At 39.9% G+C, this 27,062-nt stretch overlaps 1 protein-coding gene across 1 annotated transcript; it reads left to right on the top strand.

Moving 5' to 3' along the window:
* The first annotated feature begins 146 nt into the window (after window positions 1-146).
* On the top strand, window positions 147-23,337 carry CNN3 (calponin 3). The gene is made up of 7 exons (XM_050307352.1): window positions 147-312; window positions 18,227-18,348; window positions 18,796-18,862; window positions 20,067-20,204; window positions 20,693-20,809; window positions 21,535-21,681; window positions 22,222-23,337. The coding sequence occupies exons 1-7, from the start codon at window positions 256-258 to the stop codon at window positions 22,567-22,569; spliced, it is 996 nt and encodes a 331-aa protein (XP_050163309.1). The 5' UTR covers window positions 147-255; the 3' UTR covers window positions 22,570-23,337.
* The last annotated feature ends 3,725 nt before the right edge of the window (window positions 23,338-27,062 follow it).

Genomic DNA, 27,062 nt, shown 5'->3' with positions numbered 1-27,062 from the left:
GGCGGCGCCCGGCGGCGGGCGGGGCGGGCCCGGCCGGGGCGGGGTCCCCTCCCCGCGGCCCGCGCCCCCTCCCCGGCGGCCCGGGGGGGCTGCCCCGGCCCAGGGCCGCGATTGGCGCGCGGCGGCTCCGGCGGCCGCGGGGCCGGGCCGGGGGGGAGGGACTAGAACTTTCCGCGGCCGCGGGCGGACTCTCGCCTCAGCCCCGAGCCGCCAGCGCCCGCGATCAGCGCCCCCGGACCGCGGCAGACCGCCGACATGACCCACTTCAACAAGGGGCCCTCCTACGGGCTCTCCGCCGAGGTCAAGAACAAGGTACGGGTGGCGGCGGCGCGGGGCTCGCCGGGCTTTGTCTGCGCCAGGACGGCGGGGCGGGACGGGACGGGACGGGGCGCGACGTGACGCGGGGCTTCGCCACCTCCGGCTGCCGGCGGGGGTCCCGCCCGGCCCGCGCGGTGGCGGCTCCCGGGCAGGGATGCTCCCGCCGCCGGCCCGGGACAGCGCTGCCCTCCGCGGCCCCGCTCCGAAACTCGCCGCCGCGGCGGGACCTGCAGAGCTGTCAGCGCCGGGCGGACCCGCGTACGGACCCGCGTTTCGCTCCGCCGCCGGGGCTGCACCTGCCCGCGCCGGCAGCCCCGGAACGGGGCATCCCGCTCGTCCCTTGCCCTGCCGCCGGGACCGCGCGGGGCGCGGCGCTGGAGCGCGCAGCCGTTCCGGGGCCGTGCGGGGGCCGGCGGAGCGGAGCGGGGGGCAGCGATGCCCGGCGGGGCCGGGCCGGGCCGGGCGGGGCGCAGTCGGTGCCCCGAGCGGGGCGATGCGCGACCCTCCCGCCCCCCGCATTCCTCTCGCATGACATCATGGGACATCACGGGCACGGGCGGGCGCGGCCAATCGGCGCGGGCCCCGCACAGACGCGCATTGTCCGCCCGCCCGCCCCGCCCCGCCCCGCGGGGGCGCACAAAGGAGCGCGGAGCGGGACCGGCTCCCGGCGTCCCGCAGCCCTGCGCCCCGCTCGGAGCCCCGGCGGCCGCTGCGGCGACGGGCACTGCGGCTTAGAACGGGCAGAAAAGCCAGCGGTGACAGCAGCTGGGCCCCGGAGTTGCGCGCGGCTTTGCCGAGGTTTTTCTCAGTCTGGAACAAAAGGTGCCTGATGTTGTCCTGTTACACTGACTGTTACCTTGCAGCGAACAATTACCTGAGAAGAGGAAAAACTTTTGCAATAAAAACGACACCGCTAAACAAGCGGGGATAAGTTGGTGCTAAGTGTCTTTATTCACAGGCATAAATTCTAAACGTGGTGTTTAATAACCAGTTGTTTCACACACGTCTGGTTTCAAGCTTCAGCAAATCCCTAAATCCTGTTTTACTTGTAGCTGAACAGAAAAGGGAGGAGGGAGAAAAGTAGTTAACTTTAAACATTATAATTTATGCTTTACAAAATAAAGTTTTGTCTTTTTTTTTTTTTCTTTACTGGCTTTCTCAGGATGGTTGTGGGTTCTGCTTGCAAAGTTTGATGACATCATGTAACCAAATGTCTTCCAGAGCAGTTGCTTCCAGCATCTAACTTAGTGATTTATCTACACCGTTACACTCCAAAAAAAACCCAAAAAAAACCCCCTAAAAAAAAACCTAAAAAAAAGACTAAAACATATGTTGTGTATTATTGCATGTGAATTAGGAAGAAAGTAGATGCTCTTCTACTTTAAAAAATACTGACAGACTCATGTAGGCTTAATGGTGATCCCTTAATGGGGACAAGATGGGAAGAAGGTCTTTGTTCTTTCTTACAGTTTCTTATTGTCATCAGCTTCCTTAGGGCCTCCTGAGAGGAACTGTTCCAAGCCAGTGCATTAACAGAGGGTTGCAAACTGATGTATTTCATGGCTTTATGCAAAGGGCCTTCTGCTTCATCCTGCTGAGTGTTGTTTCAATTGCCTTCTCTGCTTTCTTCAATGCCAATATTACAGAAGGATGGATGTTCTGGGGCAGCTTCAGTTTACTTGTTTGCAGACTTCTGCTGCAGTCCTTGGAAATGTCAGTGCAGCAGTACCATAGAAAATAATTCAAGTGTGCCAAAGATGAATGAACTCATCTTCTTTTGAAATAACAAGTAAACAAAAAAACTGCAACGAACAACAAAAACTCCAGAAAAAGTGTAGGCTTGAACTTTTAGAATGTTGTTTTTATTGTAAGAGATTGAATTTCAAAGTAATTATGTTATATACAAATATATTGGGTACTTCCAATTTAGTGTCTTTCATGGGTCTGTGATTATGTATGTGTCTGTTTCTCTGTATAAATCTAGAGGATCAGCAAATAATGTCTCTCTAAAGATCAGAAATTCCTTTTCAAGATCCTTCTGTCTCATGAAGATTTGAAGAACGACATCTAGTTTCCAACTCTTGGAGGATCAGTCTTTGCTACTGGTCATAATCATGCTTTCTAAAACACTGGCCTTTGTGCAAGATACTGTGTTATGGGTTTTTATTGTGATGTTGGGGTAGTGTTTATAAGTAGCTGTAGTACCTCCCTAGTTGAATGATAGTTAACATTAGATACCCTTGTTTGAAATTTTCAGTGCTAATCTCCAAGCAATGTTTTTCTGCAGAAAACAGGCATGTTCATAGCTATGCTGCCTGAGGGTCCAGCTGTGCTAGACAAAAAAAAAAAAAAAATCACTTGGTTTTGCGTTTTATTCTTTATTTTCTCATTTGACATTTTATTAGTTTTCAGAGAGACCTTTTGTTTACTGTGATATTTGAATAGCTGAATACAACATATCAAAATACTTTTAAAGAATTTTATTTAATTGATAAATTCAAGATTCTGACTCTAAGCTTAAAATATTTCTCTTTTAGTTCGGTATTTAAAGGTTTTCCCCCCCTCCTTTTTTTTTTTTTTTGTCCTTTTGAGGTTCCGCCCCCTTCTCTTGTTTTGCTCCTTACCTTAGTTCACACCAATATGGTGTCTGGTCTCTGTTATGGATCTGTTTTCCTCATTCCTACAAAGCAAGCGTGGAATTTGTGTACTAGTTCCCAGCTGTAAGGAAACTTGTCTGCATGAGAAATGTGTAGGTAGTCAAACTAGTGTAATCCCTTTGAAGCTGATTCCCTGTTTACTTGAGATCACAGAAGATATTTGATCCAAAACAAATATTCAGTGAGGAGCCCTTTAAGCTGATTGAAATGGATGGGTTCTTCTGCAGGCAAGAAATAATTTTCTTCTTGAGCAATGGGAGAGTTTCTGCAGTACATGAGTTTAGCATGGCATGAGATGAGGATTCAATTAGATAAAGCTACAAACTAGATTTTATATTTGTGTCTGATTTATGCTCCATTGTCTTGCTGCATAAGGTGTGGAGCAAACAGGAACATTGGGCAGGAGAAGGAGAGGTTCCAGTTCATTCAGCTGCTTCCTAGTGCCTCCACCCTTCCCTTGGAAATGTTATTTGTATTGGGCAGGCATTTATCTTCTCCCTCTGCTTATGTTTGATACAGTGCCAGTTTCATCTTCATAAGAAAGTAAGGATGGGCAGAAATGTGGTTTGTATGGAGAGTTAAATTTTGCATAGCATTTGATTTTTCTGTGTCCCTGACCTTCCTTCCAAGCTACCAAGTGTCAGGAAGCTGCCGCTTGTCGGTACCATTTTCCAAACTTTTTAAAGAGAGCAGAGTAACTGAGGTGAGTTATCCTGTCCCTTCAGCTGCCACTCTGAAAGGTCAAGCACGAGCAAGATGGAAGAGGAAGGGAAACAAACTTTTTAAACAGAAGGCTGTTAGACAAATGAAGCCTGTAAACAAAATATCTCCCTATTTTGCAAGTGTGCAGGAGGGCAGTAGTACTTCCTGCTTTCCTTCTCGAGGGCAAATACAGATTAATGAAAAAGAACTGAAGTGTCTGTGGTGAATAATGCTAACCAGTCCTACTTATGAATATTGTGTTCCTCTTGAAACTGCTGAGGAGAAAATTCTTCTCCTGTATTTTACTTGCTACCGACCAAATAAACAGATTTAATTGCTTTGTCCAGAAATTGCATTACTTTATAAATGTTTTATCTGGGAACTAGATTCGAATCATTAACTTTCAGATTTTTTTTAATTAGTGATTTAATAATGAGGCTAGTTCAACTGTTAGGCCCTCTCCTTCCTCTTTCTCACCCCTCCTTTCAAAATAATATCCTTTTGCTTCTCAGAATGCAACTGTTCCTACTTTGTTTTACCCTTCCATACTTCTTCCAGGCTATTCACAAACCTTTAGGTTTGCTCACTGAATTTTATGACTCTTAGGTAAGAATGTTTGTGGCTGATAAAGTGCATTTCTATTATGTTTTCTGAAATGATATAATAAAAATCGAGACTATTTGATAAAGGCAGTGAAAACTTGGGCTTTGAGAGCAGAGGAGGAGATCCTCTGTCATCCTAGCTTCACTCCCCTCCCATTCTCTTGTGTGTAGATATTTTTGTGACTTTTAAAGAAGTAATATCTTTCATTTACAAGTTCTGAATTAAATTCAGGTGTTTAGTTTAAAGTACAATCAGCCTGCATGACCATTTGCATTATACAATTCTTCATTTTGTTGCATAGGGAATATATTAAAAAGTAATATTTTGGTGCTGTCAGAAATATAATAGAAATACATACCAAAGAGAGAATTTCAGAGGAAATGGTAGAAGAATTTATAAGAAAAAACATTAAATTACCAGCTTGCTCCAATTAATTCATGGTTTCTGATAGTTGATTGTAGCTCCTGAAGTTAACACTTCCTAGGTAAGCATCAGTTTCACTGTGAAAAGCACTAAAATTTTTCTCTTTGTGTCCAATTCCTGTATTTTTTCCAAAGAACTGTGAAATTTTTTCTAGCTGGATGCAGGCTTTGGTAACAGATCTGCAGTTCATAACTTTATCTTTTATATTTGTTGACTTCCAGAAATCTGAATGTGTTAATCTTCAACCATCCTGGTTTTAATGGCTGTTCTCAGTCCTCCTTTATAATTGTGATACACAGAGATGAATGAGATGCTGAGTGAAAACTTCTACTATAGTTTTAGTCAAGAAACTGTCAACTAGATGCATAAAATGCATTTGACACAAGAGAAAAGTACTTAATGGTACAGTTTTGATAACTGAGTCAACAACAAAACTGTCCACAAAACATAAATATGACAGTGGAATAATTCTGTAGCTAAACTTAGAGTCAATCAATGTTTGACACAATAACTACATGTGTCACTTAAAAACACATTAAGGATATAAACAATGACAACTTATATTTTGTCTGTTAGTTGTAAGATACATTTTTTTAATGTATCAGTAACTAATTTATGAGAATTCTTCAACTTATTTACAATATCCCTTCTGGTTACTTCTTTCTGATACTTAGTGTTACCCTGACTGACAGTATTAAATTTCAGTAACTTGGGTTCAACAGTAAGTACTAGGAAATGGTCCTGCTGCATACTGCCCTCCACTTCCAGATCATGGAGCGTTCCCTTTCTGGGCAGAAGCCTCTTCCACTTCTGAAATTGCTGAAACATGAGTTGAGCCTCTTGCTGGAAATTTTGCAGAAGATTTTTTTTTTCAAGAAACCCAATCAATCACTGGCTTTATTGAGCTGTAGTAACCCATTAATTTGTATTCTCCTAGTTTAAGATGCCATGTGTAAAGAGTTCTCATGTTGACTCAGAAGTGGTATTCATGCAGTGGTGGTAGTGCAAATTAACATATAACAAATCAATAGCTGTATGTTTTGATTAGATTTTTTTGTTGTTGCTGTTAAAGGAGGAAGATATTCCAGCAGTGGAGAATCTTAACTGCAGTATTTCCACTCACCTTCATCCTTTACTGTCTATGTCAGTGTGTCTGCTCTATCTTGATGTGTCTGATCAATTTTGCGCTTTCACTGTTACCATCTCAGGACAGGTCTGTTCTCTTGGGCATGATCAGGTAAAAGTTTGCAGTTCTGTGACTACTTCAGTGGAAGTATTAACACTACAGCAGTAGTGACTAGCCCTAGTAACAGTTACAGACTGATGGCGATGGAACCTACGCAGCATTGGGTTGCCAGTTCATAGCAATGATACATCTCTTTTGACAATAAGCAGAAGCAAGTAATTTGCCACGGAAACACTTCTCTTGCCACCAGCTTGGATATCAACACTCATGCCACTTGTTTAAAGCCTCATGTGTTTGTAGCCAAGCACTGCATGTTCTGTGCACTTGCCCAAGTCCACAAACACGGGAGCCCTTGCACAACCCCACAAGGCAGACAAATCCCATACTCAGTTTCATTGGTCAGTAGCCCCTGAGTTGGTAAGACCAAACAGACCTGTGAAAGTGGCTGTCCCAGTGACATCTGGCAGTTGTTGCTGTAAACCACTGACACAGGAGTTAGTTTCTTTTGCCCAGTGGTTTAAATCCCCAGTAAATTTTGACACATCGTTACAAAGCTGGCAGTTGTCTTTTGAAGGCCTCAGGTGTCTCAGAACCGTCCCTTGGAACAGTGCACAGCCGCGTTTGAACTGCAACTGTGGCTGCCCCAGGAAAAGCCCGGAGCGAGGGATGTAATTTCCAGGCCTGTCTCTCTGCTTACACCATTTTTTCTTGGAGGAAGGGGATGAATAGCATGGCCTAGCTGGGATTAGATGCTGCTGCCTCATGAACATCAGAGGTGGAGCACTAGACCGATCTGCTCCTGTGTGTGTTCGAGGACAGCACAGATAGAAAGCGCTAGTGCTGGCACCAGCAAAGCACGGGGCCTAAGTAAATGAAGAGTAAGGATGTCTGCTGAAAACTTTGGTTATGTTTAACCTTAGTCTGCCCTTTCAAATATAATACATGCACAGAAAGTGCTTTAAATATGTTTTAGTGTATTAATGTATTATAGTGACTTTTTTTTGTGATGGATTAATAAATTTTTAGTAAAACTTATACCAGTGACACAAAATCATAAAACTTGCTAAGGTTAATTTTTTCAAGGGTATAACTATCAAGTCTTGCATCCTTTTCTTGCAAGCTCATACCTTCTATGGTTAGAACACTTCTGAAGAGAGCAAATAGAGTTTGACAGTCACGACAATTAAATAGGATTAGCATTCTCAGAAAATAAAAAGTTATTTGCATTACATTAATGCTTACTTGTTTAAAATTTACAAATGAATGTACTCTTTGTGTGGTTTCAGAGTTTGATTTAGTTTAAAATTTAGAGAAAAATACTATTATAGTCCTGTTGCTGAGTCAATACCCTTAAAAGATAATTGGATGGAGGCATTTTTTTGGGGACAATGGCATATCATTGATTTCTGTCTCACCTTGTCTTTTTTTGACAGAACATTAATTTGGAGGATTTTTCTTGTCTCCAAATAATTTATAATTTGCCTTGGAGAATAAAAGATAGAAACTTCTTTGTACTCAGAATTATTAGCTTCTGTAGCTGCCTAACACCGTATAGGCTGGGCATCTGACACGTCCTTTTAAGGCAAACTTTGTAGAGATTCCCATCCCCTATGGAACTGTACAGGAAAGGCCTTCAGTGAAAACGGGCTTGAGGCCAGGACACGTAGGGCAATTTGAAACAGATTTTTTCTAAGTGAGATCATGTGAAAATCCTTTTTCTTTTCTTTAAGAGGGACTCTTTTGCTTAAAAATGCTTTCTGTTAGTATCTGATTCTAAACAACTGTTAACTTGTATAGCTATATTCAGCAGCAAACACTCTCTTTTGAGTAAATACTTTTGGTTTTGCAGTAATGCCTTGTAGTAACTTACGTTGTTGTTTCTATTTAGTGGGGTTGAATTACAGTGTTTATCTCAAAAACAGTTTTGACTTTCTTCAGGTGGGTGGTTCTATGTTTGGGGCGTTTTTTCTGTTAGAAAAACCTAACAAAACAAAAAAACCTTCAGTAACTTTTTTTTTCCCTTTTTTTTTTTTTTTTTTTTTTTTTTCCCCTCTTTCTCCTCCTCCTCCTTAAGCCAGTGCAGAGTTTAGTAGATATCTGGAGGGGAGACAAAATTAAACTTCTTGTTGCTTATATAAAACCAGCTCTTCCCCGAAGCGGATGCTATTCTAGATGTATAAATTACAAAGACTCAAAGGCTTTGGTCACACTGGAGGAGCTGGCAGGGAGAGGAGGCATTGCAGTGAGGCATGAAGTGCTGCTGTCACAGCCACGGTCTAGTGCCCTGCTTGGACTCTCTCCAAATGCCGTGCCTGGTCCCAGCAGCAGGGCCAAGCATGCTTTAAGCCTTGGGAGGCTGAACTTGCTCTGATCACTGATACTCACTTGCTCCTGCAAACCAGACTTTAACCATTCAGTACCTTTGCTGCTTCCCCTCCAAGACTTGACCCTGTCTTCTGGGGTCAACACATGATTTTTCTTGAGGATTTTATTTAGGCAGACAACCTTTTAATTACAGAGTAATCCTTAAAAGGTACAGTGAAGTGAAACTGTATGTGGCCTGTGCATACACCTTGCAGAACCTGAACAACGAGTATTTTCTGAGGTTTGGGCAAAAACTAAATATTTCTGCACTTCCTTGCTGTTCTGAAATGCTTGCATGGAGGTGGAATCCTTTCTACTGCAAATCCTAGCTTGCTGAATTGTAGATGAATTCTAAAGAAATCTTGCTACCCTGCTTTGCATATTTGTCCATGGGTCTTGCCATGATAAAACTGGACATTACCGCTGAAAAAACCTTACTTTGCTTTTCTGCTAAGAAAGTTCTCCTGTTATAGTGCTTTCCTGTTGATATTTGCACTGCTACAGCCTCTTACTTATAGACAGAGAGCATTATCTTATTCAAGCAAAATCAGGAACACTAATGTAATTGATAAGTAGTTTTCTATTGTCCCTAATCAGTTGACTAAATACTAGAAGCCTTCACATAAAAAGATAAGACATAACATACATGTGCATTTGGGAAGGGATGTGGTTATATTTAAATGTTGATGGTGAAAGGCAACTCCTGCCTCTCTGCTAATATGGATCCAGAACACCTCCCTTCTGTGTTCTGCCCATGCTTAACATGAGTCAGAGCTCAGGCCAGTGCACACCAAGCAGAAGGATGTGTTGGAGCAGGACCTGTACTGCAGCTCCTGCTGAGATTCCCACTGCCTGAGCTGCCACTGCTTTGGTTAACTTCATAACACTGTGGGGGATCAGTTTGAAGTTCTGCTGTATATCGGATCTGAAAGTCAATACAGCGTTAAGTCAACGAGGCATACGTAGTTCAGGCACTTATCTAGTGTTCTAAGACTAAATGTTCTTTGCTTAATTTTGCAAGAAGCTGTTCCCTTACCTTGCTGACATCGCTGTGTTAATCATGCCTCATGAGTAAAAAGTACAAGTAACTTACTAAGAAAATAAAAACTCGTGCCTTTTTATTATGATCTATCTTAACAGCAACCTGTATCATTAATAAATGATGGTATGAAAATGTTTGTGATATGGAAAGCTACTTCTACTTTAAAGAACCTAGCAGGTTTTAATTAAAAAAAAAAAAAAGCTGTGAGATTAAATATCAAGTAAAGTACTGTTACTGAGCATTCTGTTCTACAGAAGAATAATGGAACCTTAGTAATTGAGGCTTGAGATCTCTCGCAGTCATTTGCAGCACAGCATTGCCCACATCTTTTGCTGCTTGGATATTTCAAACCTACTGTCAATTCAGGTGTGCAGCATAATGAGACCACAACTTGCCTTGTGAGTTTTGGATGCCCTACCCACCCCCAGCAGTGCCAGCTGTTCTTTCTGCTCATGCTTAATTGCTGAAAAATGTTGATTTGGGAGTTCCTACAGGGTGTTGAATCAGAATCCCTTGCGTAGGAGTTTGACTGACTTTCCTTCTTTCACAGTAGTACTTTCTTCTGTACCTATAAACTTCAGTGTAGCAGGCTTATGGCTTGATTTGGACATTACTAAAACTACATTTTCGTTAAATAAAAAGTTGAGCTACAAGTTCATCTAATCATAAATCTTGTCACTCTGTCTTACTTTTCTTAGACTTTCTTCAGTAACCTTCTACATTTCCATGGTAGGTCTTAAAAGATGGATATTGCTAGAAAATTAAGTAAATATTTTCTAACGTGTTTAGGGCAATCACCTATCTTTTTAAATATCATTATAACACTTTCTATGTAATTAAAACACAGCTTGTCTGGGTGGCCATACCAAAATATTTTTGGATGTTTTCTGGTTTATAATAAACATCATGCATCACCAACTGAACTTTAACTGGTCAGAGATATACATGGGAAGGGAGAGGGTGAGGTGAAAGGCCAGGAGCAGCAGGTTATTATTTTTTGTGCCAAGTTCATTCTTCCAATATTTTTGCTGGCAGTAAAGCAAAACAATAGCTGAAGCAGATGAAAGACAAGGTCTTCTAAAGCTTGGGTTATAAAATTCTCTATTTCTTGTGCTTCTGCTAAGAAAACTGGCTATGGGGAAAATTACCTCAACCAGAAAAATGTGCTATTTGCAAACTGAAAGATTTTTATATACTACCTTTATGAAATATAAACTTAGGCAGACCTTGCTATCTAGAAGCAGCTAAGGACATTCTCAAGAAATCACATCTTTCATCTAAAGTACAAAAAAAAAAAAAAAAAGCCAGATTGAATCACTATGGGCAAGGATGAAGTGGTGGTAAGAATGAAAGAAATCTGTGTTTTCTTTATGAATACTTATCCCAGGCACCTCTCAGCCTGCTCAGCTAATGTGAGTTCACAGAATTAAATTGGCACTGTCTGACAGGCAACCAAGTAGTATCAGTGCAGTCAGTGGGAAACACTGAGCATTATTAACTGGGAAATGCCTGTTACCCCAGGACCTGCGATGCCATCTGGTTCATTTTCCAGTCGAGCCTGTGCCTGGGATCACACCTGGCAGCGAACAGTCAAGTGTCTGAGCTTACTGTGTGGGGGCAAAAGAGGAGCAACAAGAGCAGAGTCTTGAGGTTGATGTTTGGGAAAAGTGCTGAGAAAATGCAGCACGGACTGTGTCTTTGCTGAAGAGGAAGAAAGAATGTGCGTTTTGAGGAACTTTTTTAACAACACTTGCAGTGATAAACATCAGCTTTCTTTAGCCAACTGTTTTGAGAGGAACGTTTGAGTTACCAATTAGCTGCTCGCTGTTGTAAAACTTAATTCCTCTGGTTTTGGTGCGTGAAGATGGTTAGAAAAGAAGAAAAAAAGTATGGAGACTCAGACTGAAATAATCAGATTTTGTGGTCCTATTTGGAAGGTGAATTTGTAAGACTTGTCAACACAGTTGGGCCTTAGGGAAGAGCTACAGAGTCACCATACAGTTTTCTTGTGAAGTTACATGTTTTAAAAGCCATTCTATTGGGGAGAAAAATATGTAAACTTGAAAGAATGTATAATTTCCTGAATTTCTGTAGTAGCAATAGATTAGAAAAGTATTCTGAGAAAGATCAAGTGATCATTGATGGTATTGTTTCTGTTTGCAGGCTCTGTCTAGGCTTTAAGAACTACTATTCCACCAGAGTTATAGTAGTTGTCTCAGGAGATGCTTCCTGGATTACCGCTAGAAAAACTAAATTGTTTTCAGGTGCTTTGGATTTTTTTTTCTGTTTATGCACCAGATTGTTCTGTAAGAATTTTTTTTCCTCCCCTGTCAGAACAAGATTAACTAGGCATCACTGATGTCTGTCAGTGTGGCAGACTACCAGTATTTTTCATGCAGCACTCAGCATGTTTTTTCAGAAGACATCACTGCGAGTGATGTCAGAGCCTGCCCAGATTTGCTGTGTCATATCAGTCATGCTAGGGGCAGGTTTCAAAGCAAGAATTCAGTTCCCATCAGGAAATAACAGGCTTTTGTGCATCAGGTTAGATTTTAGCTGAGAAGAAATTTTGTATCCCAGTGTTTTTTTCAATGAAAACAACAATGATTTAAAATAGTAGGTAGTGACTACTACTGAAAGCATGTTCTGTGAAGGAATTTAAGTAGTTCAGCAATATACAGACTAAATAAATAGTGCCAAAGAACTTAATACCAAGAAATATAATGTATGGTGTCATGACTGAAAGGTGTTACAGTTGACAGTGGAAGCTGATGACTAAGGAGAATTTGAGTTACAAGCCAGAAATCTGTGTCTATAAGACATGATAAGAATAAGAAGTGCAAGAAAAACTGGGAACAGGTTTGAATGGGTGAAGGAGTTACAGTAGCACAGCTACCAAGAACGAGAGGGAACAGGAATTCAGTCGAAGGGCAGATGTATGTTTGAGTTGTTAGTGCACTCTGGGGGAAGAGATGGTAGCATTTGCTTCTTGAATAGTTTGCATGCTGTCACAAAGTCCTGCTGGACAGCCAGGAAATAGAACACTTAGTTCTTCCAGCCGGCTGAGCTGGCAACAAACACCATGCATGACTACAGGTATCTGTACTTGTAACATGACTTGGAAACTTTGAGGTGTGACATGTTCTTACTTCACAGAGTTTAAACTGGTGCCTATGGGAAGAATGCCAGGAATTTTGGATGGATGTTCATCCATCCCTCCTTTAAGGATTGTAGCCTAAATTTTGATATACAGAGAGAACAGTGAGATGTTGGCAAGGTATCAGTTATGCTACACGTAACAAAAAAATACTGTTGAATATTAAGCAAAATGGATACAGCTGTAAAATTTTTGTGCTAAGTAGCACAGTGGGATATAGATCTTTCAATATTAATGTTAACACAGTGTTCTCTGCCTTTTTGTACAACAGTCCATAATGACAGAAAAAAATGCATGTTCAAATACTGAATGGTGGCTTTCAGTATTTGAAGTACTGTTGCCTTTGGTTTTCATCTGGATTTTCACATTCCCTTTACCTTTAGGTTTCTTGTGTGCAAATATACCTCCTCTGACATTTGTTTTGCATGCAGTCCAGGTCAACATACATGAAATTAACAGGAGATTTTAATTTGTCCTTATGGAGAGAGGTCATTGGGTTGGTAGCTCATCTGGCAAGAAGCTTCACTTGATGATCATCTTGGTACCCCGTCATTCCCTCTTCTTACCCACTTTCAGTAAAAATCAACACCTTTTATTTTCTCACTGTCTTAGATTCTCTGTCTCTCAACTGAGAGGGTATGCTATTTATTTACTCTTATGATTAAATACCCAGTTATTATGTCCTTGCCACTCTGTCACCTCTGCAGCTGAAGATTAGATAGGTACAGAAATCTATTTACACCATAGAATTTTAACCAGTAAGTTTTAACTTGGTTGTATAATTAAAAAAAAAATTAAGAAAATCCTTCTCCCTGCTTATGAGAAGAACTTACTATTCTGTGACTTTCAGGGTCATTCATATCTAGATTTTTTAACACTTTTCTTGTCTCAGATGTTTTGCCTTGTAAATTTTAGATATGAGATTCAGAATTGTGTTCTGGAACAGCAGGTGAGGAACACGAATTTTGGAGAATAATCTGGGACTAGCTGTGGTCTGCCTAACTCCCACTTCTGAACAGTAAGGGCTTCCATGAGCTTCTGCCTTGATACCAGGAGAGAATTATGCTTTCATCTTTGCCTACACTGTCATAAAGCCTTAAAAGGGGGAGCAAAAAGATCTCATCACAAACTAGTGTCAAGCAAACAAAAAAGAAGTATCAGCATTGGCATCTTTGGCTTCAGCAGGACAAACCACTGCTCAGGGTAGTATTTTCAGTGCAAAGGATGTTTGTAGGCAGCACTAAAACCACAGCAATTCAGTTTCACTCAGATAGTTCCAAATTAATAAACATTGAAAAGCTGATATAGGAACAAATTGCTGTTTAAAGTTAAAATTGCACAACCTTAGGTCTTAAAACCTGGAGTTTTCCATTTGTTATCTTTATTTGCTTTCAGTAGTTTATGATCTAAATTGTGTAATATTCAAACCCCTGGCTAAACATGGATTAAATTCAGTAGAAGATGAATATGCTTCTCTACTTATTAGAAATTCAGTAAGCTTTCTCCACTTTTTTTTTTTAATTTAAAAGTTGGTAATTTTGTGTTGCTTTAAGAAAGAATATGGGCCATACCAAATTTCTCCCTGTGAAGAATGTTAACATCCAAAACTTAGAGCTTTATCTATTTTTCTGTTAACTTTGGTGAAAAAGTATATATGTAACTTCTTCCTATGCTATCTTGGAGTAAAGTCCTGGTTATTTCTCTTGCTGTACATGGCCTTGTACTTTATTTACCTTGGAAAACCACAGCATACAATCTACTTTGCTACACTTTTATATATATATAAATCTTAGGGTTTTTTGACAAACACAGTTCCCATGATAGAGTTGTTGATGCACTTTGAATAGCACATGCTTTTATTGTTAAAACTCGTGACTAAAGAGTAGTTTTTTTTCAAATGCCTACTAGTACTTTAAATTTAGCATGCTGCACTTAAAACTTTTGACCCCTGATGGGAGGAGAAAGCCTGAAGCTGTAGTCAAAAATTGCATCAGAACTAAGAAGTGCAAGCTGTTATGACATTATGTGCAACCTTGAAAGTTTTATCTTTTATATCTGCTTTTTAACTTACTCAGTTTTCTGTTTGTTACTCCCAGTGTAAAAAGCAGAGCAGTGTGCTTAAAGTCTTTCTTGAGATGCTGTTACACTATTTTTCCAGAGTAGCAGCAGTATGGACAGCTGAACTCTTAAACTGGAGATTTGGCATACATGTAGCCCTTAGTGTACAGTGTGTACTGTGTAATTTGGAAAAGATTAGTATAAAAGGACAACTGAAAGTCCATATGCTATCAGTTATGGTGTGAAAAACTGTTTAACATCATCACTCAGACTTAACATGCTACAGGCACACTGAGTAACTTCAAGGGATACAGACAGATCATTAAAATTGGCCAACATAACTCTACTTGTTTCCAGGAATTCTTATGCTTGATAAAAACAGTGATGATTGCTGTTCTTGTACTACAGAGGGAGGGAGGGGAGGGGTTTTAAACTTTAAGAGGTCCCAAACGGGAAAGTCCTACCTGAACAGAACTAGGTGTGAGAATCAGATGTGAATTTGCCAGAGGAATCAAATTTAACCCAAGGATTCTAGCCTGAGGCATACATTGGCATAAATGTACGTATATCAGTTTGTAATAAGCAAGTAACACCTAGGCTTTTCCTTCCACAACCTTGGATCACCTATAATTTTGACCACTTGTATAAACATTAGTTTCCTTTCAAAGATATTGCTGACTATTTAATGTGTATCTCTGAAACATCAACAAAAAGAATAGCATTTACAACTTCATATATCTTTCAACATGTGTCAGAAGAAAGGAAAGAAGTTAATAGTTGACTTCCTTCTATCTTATTTTAAACTTCTATAAAATCTTTATATCCGCTGCTACAATTGAATAATTTCTACAGTATTCTGAAAGTGTAGCTTTTTTTTCATGGCACTGATGATACTTTGATTGAAGCTGCTTAGCTACTGCTTTCATCTTCAGTAGACAATGTTTTCTTTTGCTGTAGGCTCATAAGACTTAAGTCTCTTCCACAAAAGTTCAGTATTTATAAAGGATCAAATGTTGGCACGTTGATTAGTAGTAGTGGAAAAAACCATAATTTTTTACAATTATGTCAAAGCTTCCAGCTCCCCCCCCGTAGATGGTAATCAAAGGAAAACTGGAACAACTCTGATATACACATGTGGAAAATATGAAATATTCACTAACTTAGTGTTACATAACTTCTGGTTGTGCCACTGGGAGTAGAAGAGCTAAGAATTCAGAGCAAGCATAATGCCTTGCTTCTGGTAGTACCTAACCTGTCACTTCCCCTTTTTAATGCCTTCTTCTCATATGTTTGAAACCTGATTCTAAATTTTCACATCTCCAGCTTTTCAGGTAGATTGAATATAACTTGCAAATAAACTAACACCCTTTTTTACTTTTTGTAACCTAGTGTCCCAGCAGCTCAAAACATGGAACAAAAATGTTGCCATGTTTAAGTCAAACTGTTCAGTAGGTAGACAATTCCGAAAACTAGCAGATTTAACAGTAATCCTTTTGGTGGCAATAAAGACAAGTCTCCCGTATATAAGCATTTTTACTTCCTATCTCTAGATACCCCAAAACAATTTAAAACCTCTTGAAAAACTCAAGATTTGAACACATGGTAAAGTACTCCAACATAAAGTAAATACTTTTCAGAAGTGATAAAATTCCATCTGATTACTAAGTACTAAAGCATTCCCCAAGCAATGAGGGCAGCAATTTAATATTCAGTTCAGTTGTAATCTCACATATGGAATGCACTTAGTATTAAATGAGGAAAATTTTTCTTTTTCTTTTATATGCTTGCCAAGAAAGATTAAAATAGCCACACTTGCAGAAGTCTTTAGTGTTCTTACTCTTATTGGCTTCCATATTTACTGACTGAAAAGAGCAAAACCAACAGCAATGTCCTCTATGAAGCTGTGAACTTCAGTTAACTTTTCTAGTCTGCTTCTCATCTCAGCTATCTAATATCCAAAAGGTGTGATTAAAAAAAAAAGTAATGACATTTTCCTTATCATCTTGTGCAGAATACTGCACAAAATTTTACACCTTAATCAAGATCTGAATGTAGAGATGGGTTAGTTCACTATGCTGATCTGTAACTAAGGCACCATAGCACTACTATTACAAATAGTCTAAGGAAAATAAGTAAGTATTACTCAGGCAAGTTTTTGAAGTAAAGCCAGAGATACAGGAATTTTCCATTCCCCTTAGAAGAAAAATAGAGAACAGAGTACTGTAATTTTTAGTTTGGTCAGTTTGGAGTCAGGGATTACAAATGCTAGCCAAAATGTAGCAACTGCCTCTCTCCAAGTAATTCAGATAGGTTGGAATTATAATCTCCTGCTGTATAAATATAGCTGCTAATAGCCGTCCTTCCTGGGCTGAAGTCTTAAGACTATATGTAAAAGGTCTGAAATTTACATTTTGATCTGAATGTGAATGGCTTTACATGAGCTTCTTGTTAGGAATTTGTTAGCAACTGGTGTGGCTGAGCTGGTTTTCCATGAGTTAGAAACACTGCAAGTACATTCTGTGCTTGCCTGTCAGGTTTCTCGGGGTAGCTCCCTCGTGCCCACCTTACTCACTGACCCATGCGGAACAACTAATGAGGGTGGGAAAGTGTTGCCAACCTCTGCACTGCTGGAGGTTATTTATCCCACACAATCTTGTGCTCAGGTTACTTTTTTCTGCAAACAAAACAAGTTGTGTTGCTTCCAGTGATAGAATCCCTTTTTTCCAACTCACCAATACTGAGAATTATTGCAAAGGTGGCAGGTTTAGGCTGAAGGAAGTTTGAGCTGTTTTTTACTTTGTACAGGGGAAGGGAACAAAGGGCAGAGTGGAGGAACACGGACGCTGTTGGCAGCCAGTGTTGTTGAAGTTTGCTGGTTTTAAGCATTCATTTCACATGGATTGATTTCTAGTGACTGAAGCGTAAATGGACACAGAGTAGCGAAGTCTGAACATCTGGAAAAGGAGTTTTTAAGTCACCTTGCTAACAACTCTGGGCCTCTGCTTGATGACTTTTTCTTCAAAGACTACTGCAGGTTTTCTTTCTTTGCAATTAAAATATGAGATCACAGTTTATTCCATCAGTCTTCCAGCAAGGTCAAAGAGAAATAGCAGGCATAATAAAGGTTAAAGTTAAACAAAGACAGACAGAATCCCCAGAATCCATAGCAAGATAACTCTTAATGGTGTAGCAACAGGGAAAAACTTACTAGGTCATCTCCATTAATCATAAACTAGCTATAAAACCAAAGCCGCTGTAATCTTCAGCTTCAAATCTATTACATAAAATTTCCCCTGTAGAAATCTACATGTGAGCAGTAGTACTGATGGTATGGCAATTCAGAATTCTTGTGTTCATAACACACTGTTTCCCTTTCTTACTTCCTGCCAAAGTACAACTTGGGTCGAATATTTTTTCAAAAAAAGTCATTCCTCTGCAGCTGTCAAAAGACTGTTCATGAGCTCCAGCAGTTCTTACCCTAGAAAGAGTGGTACATGCTTCAAAGTGCTTTTTGCAAATAGACTTTTAGTAAAGCCATGGACATTATAGTTGAAGTACTTACATCTGTACTCTGATGCATAAAATACAATTTAAAAATCCATCAATAAAGCTACTGGATAACTGCTATAGCATACTCTGAAATGGATTTGTGTGGGGGGGGGGGAAGAGTTGGAGATTTCTCTCCTGAAGTAACTTTATAATTGCTTGTGTTACAGATTGCTCTGAAATATGACCCCCAGATAGAAGAAGATCTGCGTAACTGGATAGAAGAGGTTACAGGGCTGAGTATTGGTCCAAATTTTCAACTGGGATTAAAAGATGGCATAATCTTATGCGAGTAAGCATTTATTAAGTAACTTATTTTTAGGAGTTTTCTACTTCTGAGGAAATAAGAAGGGACTTTCTGAAGATTCCCCTTCAAAACACATCAACAGTAACAGTCAAAGATAGCTGACTGTAGGGTGGGAGACTTCTTTGAAACTGCGGTAAAAATGAAAACTTAAATCTCCTTTATATTTCAGCAAAAGATTTCTAAGTGTTTCTAAGTTTAATGGTAAAGCTCATTTCTATAGTAATCAAATGGCACAGAAAAATTCTTATGGTCTATTAGGCTTGTTAGACCTGAGATCTGAGCTAGGCTCTCTGTATAAATCAAAAAATTAACCATTTTGATGAAACTAATGGAACTAATAAAGCATGAGTGAAAGTATTATATAATGCCTGCACAGATGGTATAAGGATGAGATTTACTGTTTAAGCATTTCCCTCTTTTTCACCTCCCCAGGCTTATAAATAAGCTGCAGCCAGGATCAGTGAAGAAAATTAATCAGTCAAAACTAAATTGGCACCAGGTAAAACAAAAAAAAACCCAAACCCAGAACTACACCTCTAACCCCTTCAACCCCCAACAATTCTTTTATTCTGTATTAACAAATGTGCTGTGAATATGGTACATCTTAAATCTTAGTAGCACCAGGTTTGCATATGATACATTTCCAACAGTTGAGGATACTGCACTCATGAAGTGTATGACAGAAAGCAACTACAGCTGAGGTGGCTCATCAGTGGCAGCTGAGTATTTAACAGTAGAGCTTTAGCTGTTTGATGAGGTGTCAGATGGAAGAAGAACTTCGAGTCCTATACCAAGGCCTTTTCCAAGTTAAGAAAAAAAAGCTGTTTACTTTTTATTAAATCACAAATGAGTTTTCTATCCAGGCAGTGCTGCAAGGTGTTAGGTCAACAGCTTGCTTGTACCTAGACATAGCTGTATGAAGTGTCCTACTGAGAAAGCATCTGGAGAGGATGCAAGATGCATTTAGAACAGCCTTGGAAGGGTTGCTGCCTAGAGCTGACTGCCTTTGCTGTTGTTAGGTCTAGCTTAATACTTCTATGTGAGCCTCCTTGTTTCCTTGTCACTGACCACTTCTAAATCTGGTGGAGGATTTTTTTTTTGTTTTAATTTTAATACCTCTTAAGACTTCAGAAGGAAAGATGAGATTCAGATCTTACTCCTTGTATTCCATATTGCTTTCCAATTTCTACAGCACATAGTGCTCATAAACCCAAAGCTTGTTTGTCCCAGGAGTTGAGCAAGATAATGCCTTCAGTCCAAGTTAAATCTTACTATCCACATACTTCTGGTTTTATTTTACTCAAAATTATCAGTTGCTGAAGTCAAATAGCATGGCCACTATGTCAAATTTTCCAGTTTGAAGCAGGTTTTAGATTAGAATTTCTCTTGGAAGGGACACACAGTTAAGACAAGCTTTCTTATCAAAGTCCACTCTAACAAAGTATATGATACTCACTGATGGAGAGATGCCAGGCTGGATAACCCTTCAGTCTGATTTCTGAAATCAGTATTAAAAGTAATAAAAATTAATCCCTGACTTCCCACCAGTCACTCTTAACCATGCCAACTGTTTTGTCGAGTTTGCACAAGGCGAAGAACTTGTGTAAAACAAGCAAACAAACCAACATCATAAAGCTTTAAAATTACTTGGTGTCTGATTTGAAACGCTGAGTAGAAAACTGGCTTTTTTTGTTTCTATTTAGCTGGAGAACATTGGGAATTTTATCAAAGCTATCCAAGTCTACGGCATGAAGCCACATGATATTTTTGAAGCAAATGATCTTTTTGAAAATGGAAATATGACTCAAGTACAGACCACTCTAGTGGCACTAGCAGGTCTGGTAAGTATTTGTACTCCTGAAGTTGGCACAAATCCACATGCCGGTCCAGATGCACCTTTACAACCAATGTAAATACAGAAAGCAGCATGCAGCCTGTCAGGAGAGGAGAGACACTACTGAGAGTCTGAGATGGTGCAGAGGTTGCACTTCAGTGGGCTGTGTGCTACCATAGCCCCAGGGAAGGCTTGGAGTTCAGGGTGAGGCTGCAGGTGGCCTTGCTCTGGAGGTGATGGGCATACGCAAAACAGGGAGGCTCACAGGAGAACACTAATCCCTGCAGAATATCCTTCTGTCTCCAGGTGGATTACCATCTTCAAATAGCATGGGGAAATGTTACTTTCTCTCAGCCAAACACGCAGTCTGTCATAGAGACAGACCTGCTTATGGCATCATTTGAGAGCCCAGGGTGAGGGCTGTAAAGCCAGTGTTCCAGTAATAGAAAATATACTTCAAATGCTGAATACTCTATTTTCCCTCTCCCTAAATAGGCAAAAACTAAAGGTTTTCATACTACAATTGATATTGGTGTCAAATATGCAGAGAAACAAGCACGAAGTTTTGATGCAGGAAAACTAAAAGCTGGTCAAAGTGTAATTGGCCTGCAGGTAAGTAGGAAATTCAGATTTGCAGTTAATTTGTTACATTTGAGAACAACTTTCTTGTTTTGATTAACTGATACATTGTTTATCCAAAACCAGCTGCAGAATTACAATATATTCTTATCATGGAAGGAGGAATGAGGTTTTAATTCTTTTAAGCAGTTGATTGGCTTTATAAGTTCAAGTGACTCCCTAGCAGATTGGTTTGTTTGTTTTAAATCTGCCATAAGAGTGATAAGGAGGAAATGAACAGCTAATATTAGCAGCGTCATCTCTATCTTTTAAAGTGGTTTTAAAGCAGGAGTTTTTGGATAGCTAAAGCTCCTTGTATGGTAGAAACTTTTTTTCTCTCCACTTTCCTTAGTAGTCATAAAAACCAAAATAAAATCTTAAAATTCCTTTGGTGGAGAAGTTGTGGCAGCATACAGGAATCATTACTGTCCAAGGTAAAAGTTACTTATTACATTTTGAGGCATACATCCATTCCAACTGCAATGCACTTGGGCACATGCCAGTCATTGAAATGCCTCAGGATGACAGCTGCTTTTATTTTTCTTTTTGAAACTCAGCAAGGAGAAAGGGTAATTTGTTAGGGTAGTGGTCAAGCTACATGAGGAAAGCATGCACTGAAATGACTTTACAGTTACCAACCATATTTGTTTCCTTAGATTATGCTTAATGTACAAATAAAAATCATTTTTTCTGTCCACCTCTTCCTTCCCCCAATAAAGATGGGCACCAACAAGTGTGCCAGTCAGGCAGGCATGACTGCTTATGGAACTAGAAGACATCTCTATGACCCAAAAATGCAAACTGATAAGCCATTTGACCAGACGACGATTAGCCTACAGATGGGCACTAACAAAGGAGCCAGTCAGGTAAGCAGGACGGTGTGGCCCTTGCAGAGGGGCACAGCTCTCAGCCAGGGTGAGCCGGTGCCACAGGACAATCTGCCAGTTGCACACAGCAGCAAAGTCTAACAGGCAGCAGCAAGTGGGTACAGTTCAGCTGTGCTTTTATGCAGTAATTGAAGAACTTGAATTTCTTATCATTAACCAGTATGTTCTGTACTGAATGTCTTCAGGCATAAAAATGACTTGGTGTTTCTAGAATTTCTGGCTGGCATTGTTATACCAGAAGAAAACAGTAACCATTGCAAGTTACTAACTAGAGAGAGGCAAAGAAGAAATTGCTTCCAGGCACCACCTTAGTCACAGTACTTAGTATATTCTTTCCAAAGAGGAACATAAGTTGTACCTTTCTGTAAGGACTTTTTTCTGTGAGCGCATGCTGCTGTTTTGTTATACTTCACTTCCTACTTTCTAGCACTTCCAGTAAGAGGTACTAGTTAAAACTGTAAATCCAGTAATCACAGCTCTTGACCTTCTTACTGAACCTCTACAATCCTGTTTTATTAGGCTGGTATGCCGGCACCAGGTACCAGGAGAGACATCTACAATCAGAAGCACATATTGCAACCTGTGGATAACTCAACTATTTCATTACAAATGGGTACCAACAAAGTAGCTTCACAGAAGGGAATGAGTGTGTATGGGCTTGGACGGCAAGTGTATGACCCCAAGTACTGTGCTGCACCGACAGAACCCGTCATTCATAACGGCAGCCAAGGAACAGGAACTAATGGGTCAGAAATCAGCGATAGCGATTATCAGGCAGAATACCCAGATGACTATCACGGAGAGTACCAAGATGACTATCAAAGAGATTACCATGGTCAGTACAGTGACCAGGGCATTGATTATTAGCTTGGCATTGAAAATTCAGTATTAGTCCATTATTTTATTCAGTAAGAACGAAACTAGCCTTGTGGAATTGTTACTTGTCTTTCCTACACACTACGCTTAATGTACCTAAAGAAATACTGCCTTACATACATTCCTTTTTCCTTTCTCTGCCCTTTCCCTGTCTAGTTGCCTTTAGTGCTGTAACAGTTGTAGTCTACAGCATAAACAATAACTGCATATGAAGTAAAAGGAATACTGTGAAAGGGGGAGTGCTCTTGTACAGCCAGGTTGTTTAATAAGGAGCTATGCATTCTCACAATCTCTACTTAAGTAGGTATTTACATACCATGTTAAGCCTTCATTTTACATATTTACAGCTTTTCTGTTTTCCAGAGGAGATAAAAGAATTTCATGCTTAAAGTTACATGTGGTCTTCGCCAATTAAATTTAAGATATCCCATTAGTGATTTAAATATCATTGCTATGTTTCTAAGGTATTGTTTGCTAATGGTAAGTCCTGCATTAGACATAAGCGTGCATTTGTGATCGTGTATTCATTCCATTATCAACACTGACCAAACTTAGAAATAGTTGTCTTACTAAAAAGGGAGCTTGTACAAAGTCTTGAGCCAACTAAAGTCTCATGATTGATGGTGCATTTACCTTTTGTTGTGCCATAATATATCCATGTAGAAATGCTTTTTTTCTTCCTTGAACTGTATTTATTGCCACACTTCTCAAACTGATCCCAGTGTATTTTTATAAATAAATATTTTTTTCTTAAAGGTATGTAGAAGACCTTGTCTCATTTGTTATGCTACCATTCTTAAAGCTTAGCTGTTAGAAGAATTATTCCCAAATCAGCATCACCTTTGCCTTTGTTAAGGGTAATGTAGAGCTCCTGTCTGGAGCAGTTCGGGTTCATTCTTTTCCATGGGATTTAATCTAACAACGTTGTAAAAATCTCCCAGGAATGAGTGACACTGACTTAATAGGAAAGGAATGTAGCTCCTTCACAGCCGAGTTCACTTCCCTTCTTTGTGACTGTGAGGTTATGAGCAGAGATCCTTAGCTGTTCACTAAATCCCTGCCGTTTTCTCAAGGCCAATGAGGATCTGCACATACTTATCGCTGCCTCTGCTTCAGCCTATAGCCTTGTGCCATCCCTTGGAGAACTCACAACACCCTTGCTTTAGATTACATAAGAGGCACCTGCTCTTTGTTCCTGCTGGCCTGCAATCTGAGTTATTCAGTTACTGATAGCAGAGCTTTATTCCGAAATGGAGGATGATTTCTTCCTCACCATGGAGGGCAGACAGGCTGTACTAATTCACCTGCACTGTTTATAAAAGGAAAAAAGAGCATGTATCAGTGGGGGTCAGTGTTGCAGATTCTAGCTTCTGTAAAAAAAATTAAAGGTATCTGAAAAGTGTTTACTGCAGTTTAAACTTACTGCACTCACATATGAAATGTTTTATACTTGCAAGTTCTGGACTTCTGAAGGATTCTTCCCTCTAGACTAGAAATTGTTTGTTCTTGTTCCATTAGTTTCTTTTATCATTGAGTGTGATGTGGTGATCTGACTTTCAACTGACCTGTTTGTTGTGTAAGTCTTAAGCTTATTTAATTCACAGAATTTAAATTAGAAAGGATCTCTAGAGGTCACTGGTCCAAGCCCTTCATCTGAGGCAAAAGAATTATTAGTAAGACGTCTGTTAAGACCTGCTCTTCCTGAACAGTACTGTTTCTCTCCCTTCAAAATAATAGCATCTAACAATGTAAAACTGTTGTACTGAATGCTGGAAAGCAGTTCTATGATCAATAGGAAAAGCTTTGTTTTTTTTATAGTTTAGATGGAAGCAGTGTCCTTTTTTTTTAAAGCCTGACTGTGCCCTGCTTCCTGCTCTTTCTGAATCCAAAACCTAGGCTTTAAACTGCTTGCACACCTTTATGGTGTATTTGAACAGAAGAAACAGAAAACCACACAAGCTCTTCTCAGTATGCCTGTTTTCTGTCATCCACAGAGGTATCCCATGCAATCATAACTGAATTGAGAGGTTGAAGTAGACACCAAGCAAGACCAAAATCAAGCTGCCTTGTTTAAAACAGTAGGCTGCAATATTTAGCCACTTCCTGGTAAACAGACACCAATAGTCCCCATCTCCTATTTTTAAGGAATAGGGTTATAAAAGTACCTTTCATTCCACTGTATCTTCCTTAGGTGCAGGAAAGAAGAGTCCGCACAGTATTGGGCTGCTTTGCAGGACAGGCATCAAAGTATTGAAAGTGGCTTAGACTGCCATCAGAATTAGCACTAACTGTATATCCCAGGCCTACATACAGCCTACTTTATAGTTGCCTGACTACAATATCCTGCAGGGGAAGAGGAAGACAGCAGTAAGAAATCAGCACTAAATAGCATCAGCTTCTGTAGCAGTGCCTTATCCCTCTACCTCAGGTGAGGACTCCTGCCACACAGGAATGCTACAGCTGGAGGTTGTTGACCCAATTGCTCGTGTAGTGTATGTAAGACTGGGAGGTCTTGTGTTCTACCTGAAAGCTGTAAAGCTATTCTTGTGTACAAATTTAATTAAAAGCTATATATTTGGAAGTCTTCTGTAAAAATATACATGGCTCTGAAAAACATACTTTTACAGTTGTAATTTCTGGACTAATGGCAGTACAGCATTGCTTAAGTGGAACACACTCAAAACCAGCTTAATTGGCATTTTTTACTATCTTCCTTCTTTAAAAGTCAACCCAAAATTTGTGTCCTTTCTCCACTCCAGAGCTGCAGTGAAGGCAATGCCACTGCATCATAATTGCAATGAGCAGAATCACAGAGTCTTTGAGATTAGAAAGGAGCCTCTGAAGGAGGAATTGTCTGAAAACAAGGACATACTTAGATAAAAATTTCCCTCCTTTTTTTCCACCAGAGTTCCTGAGTCAAAGGCCAACACATGCAGTGTGAGTATCAAATACAAACACGAAAAAATCCCCAATGTGTAATAAAACCTGATTTTTTTCAACTTCCAAGCAAAACTTTTATGCTTTGTAAATTGGTAAACAACACGTCTACATCGTGGAGACATGACTATTTGGAAGCAATCTTATTGGGACCCAGGGCAGAGGAAAGGTTTTGCCCCTTTGTAAGTGCCATATCTGCACAGTTTCTCAGGGTTAGAGAGCTATTCATTATTCATCAGGATTTTCAGTTCCCACAGCATCCACAAGCCAAACACCAGAAGTACCCAAGTGTACAGTTTTAAATAATGAAAGGTGGAGAGTCACAGACAGTAGATTATCGGCTTCACCTGCCAGGCAGAAAGTAATTAATCTGTTTCTTTCCCCTTTTCATCCTCTATCCCATATTCCACTTGAAGTGGCTCATATTAAAATAGACTAGAGTTAATTACCTGGTGAATAAAAAGTATTTCTTAGCATTCCCTAACAGCTAACTAGTCTCCTTTCAACAGCAGGAGACCAGTATTTAGCTGAAAGAGATTTCTCATTCAGGCCATCAATGAACTTTTCTGTGTCGTTCCAAGCTGTGACTAATCAAGGATTTATCAATCTATTCATTAAGGCAGCTTCTGAGTCACTTACCTGCAGTGATGTCTCACTTCCTATACTGATCAGTACTTTACTGAAATCCCTGGAGTCAACTTCCCACCTCAAACAAAGGAGCTTTTGAACAAAGAGAATAAAATGTGCCACTGAGTAAAATCTAAAACTACCCCATATTCAGAATGAGGTGGAGCCCATGGCGTGTACTATAATCAGGATCCTGGTAAAAAGTTTAAACAAACCTCAAAATTACTCACAAGAAAATGCTGACTGTTACCAAGTCAGTTTTTCTAAAAATGTCTACACTTACCATGTTTCTGTTCTGCTGGAGTCCTGACAGTCACTACATTCCTCCATGACATATTTTACACCCATGTTACAGCTAACATTTCTATAAAGTATTATTTATAACATACTTTTATCTCGTGTCTGTCCTCTTGCCTTATCTCTGTCATCTGCTACTTTGTCAAGCTCTAAATCCAGATACAAATTTTTCTGCTTCATGTTTTCAATTGCAGAAGGAAGGTAGTTGTGTATTTTTACTTACAAAAAAGCCAAGGACTATTCCTCAGCTGCCCTTTGGAGAAAAGCTGGTGGATAGTTTATGATACTAACTTGCAAAAACCATTCCCAAAAGAGTATAATTAAAAGAAACACCTACCTCATAACTGCTAATTATCTTGACTACAGAGAATTTCTATCAAGGGTAATTTCCATCAGTGAGCTCAGTTTGTTCCTTAATTGGCTGTTTGGATATGCAGAATAAATCAGGACACAGTCATCTCATAGTGCCTCCTCTACAAATGTTTCTATGTTTACTGATCCAGGGATGACTGGTGCAGCATTCCAAAGAAGCATGAAGAAAATCCCGTTAGTGGAGATACCAAAAAGCTAAAAAGAACAGCTCCATGACCTTGCTGACTTAGTAACCTCGGTCTGACAACATA

Source organism: Myiozetetes cayanensis, unplaced genomic scaffold (assembly GCF_022539395.1).
Source record: "Myiozetetes cayanensis isolate MyiCay16 unplaced genomic scaffold, myiCay2020 scf12, whole genome shotgun sequence".
Lineage (NCBI taxonomy): Eukaryota > Metazoa > Chordata > Aves > Passeriformes > Tyrannidae > Myiozetetes > Myiozetetes cayanensis.
This window is presented reverse-complemented; position numbering and strand designations above follow the sequence as displayed.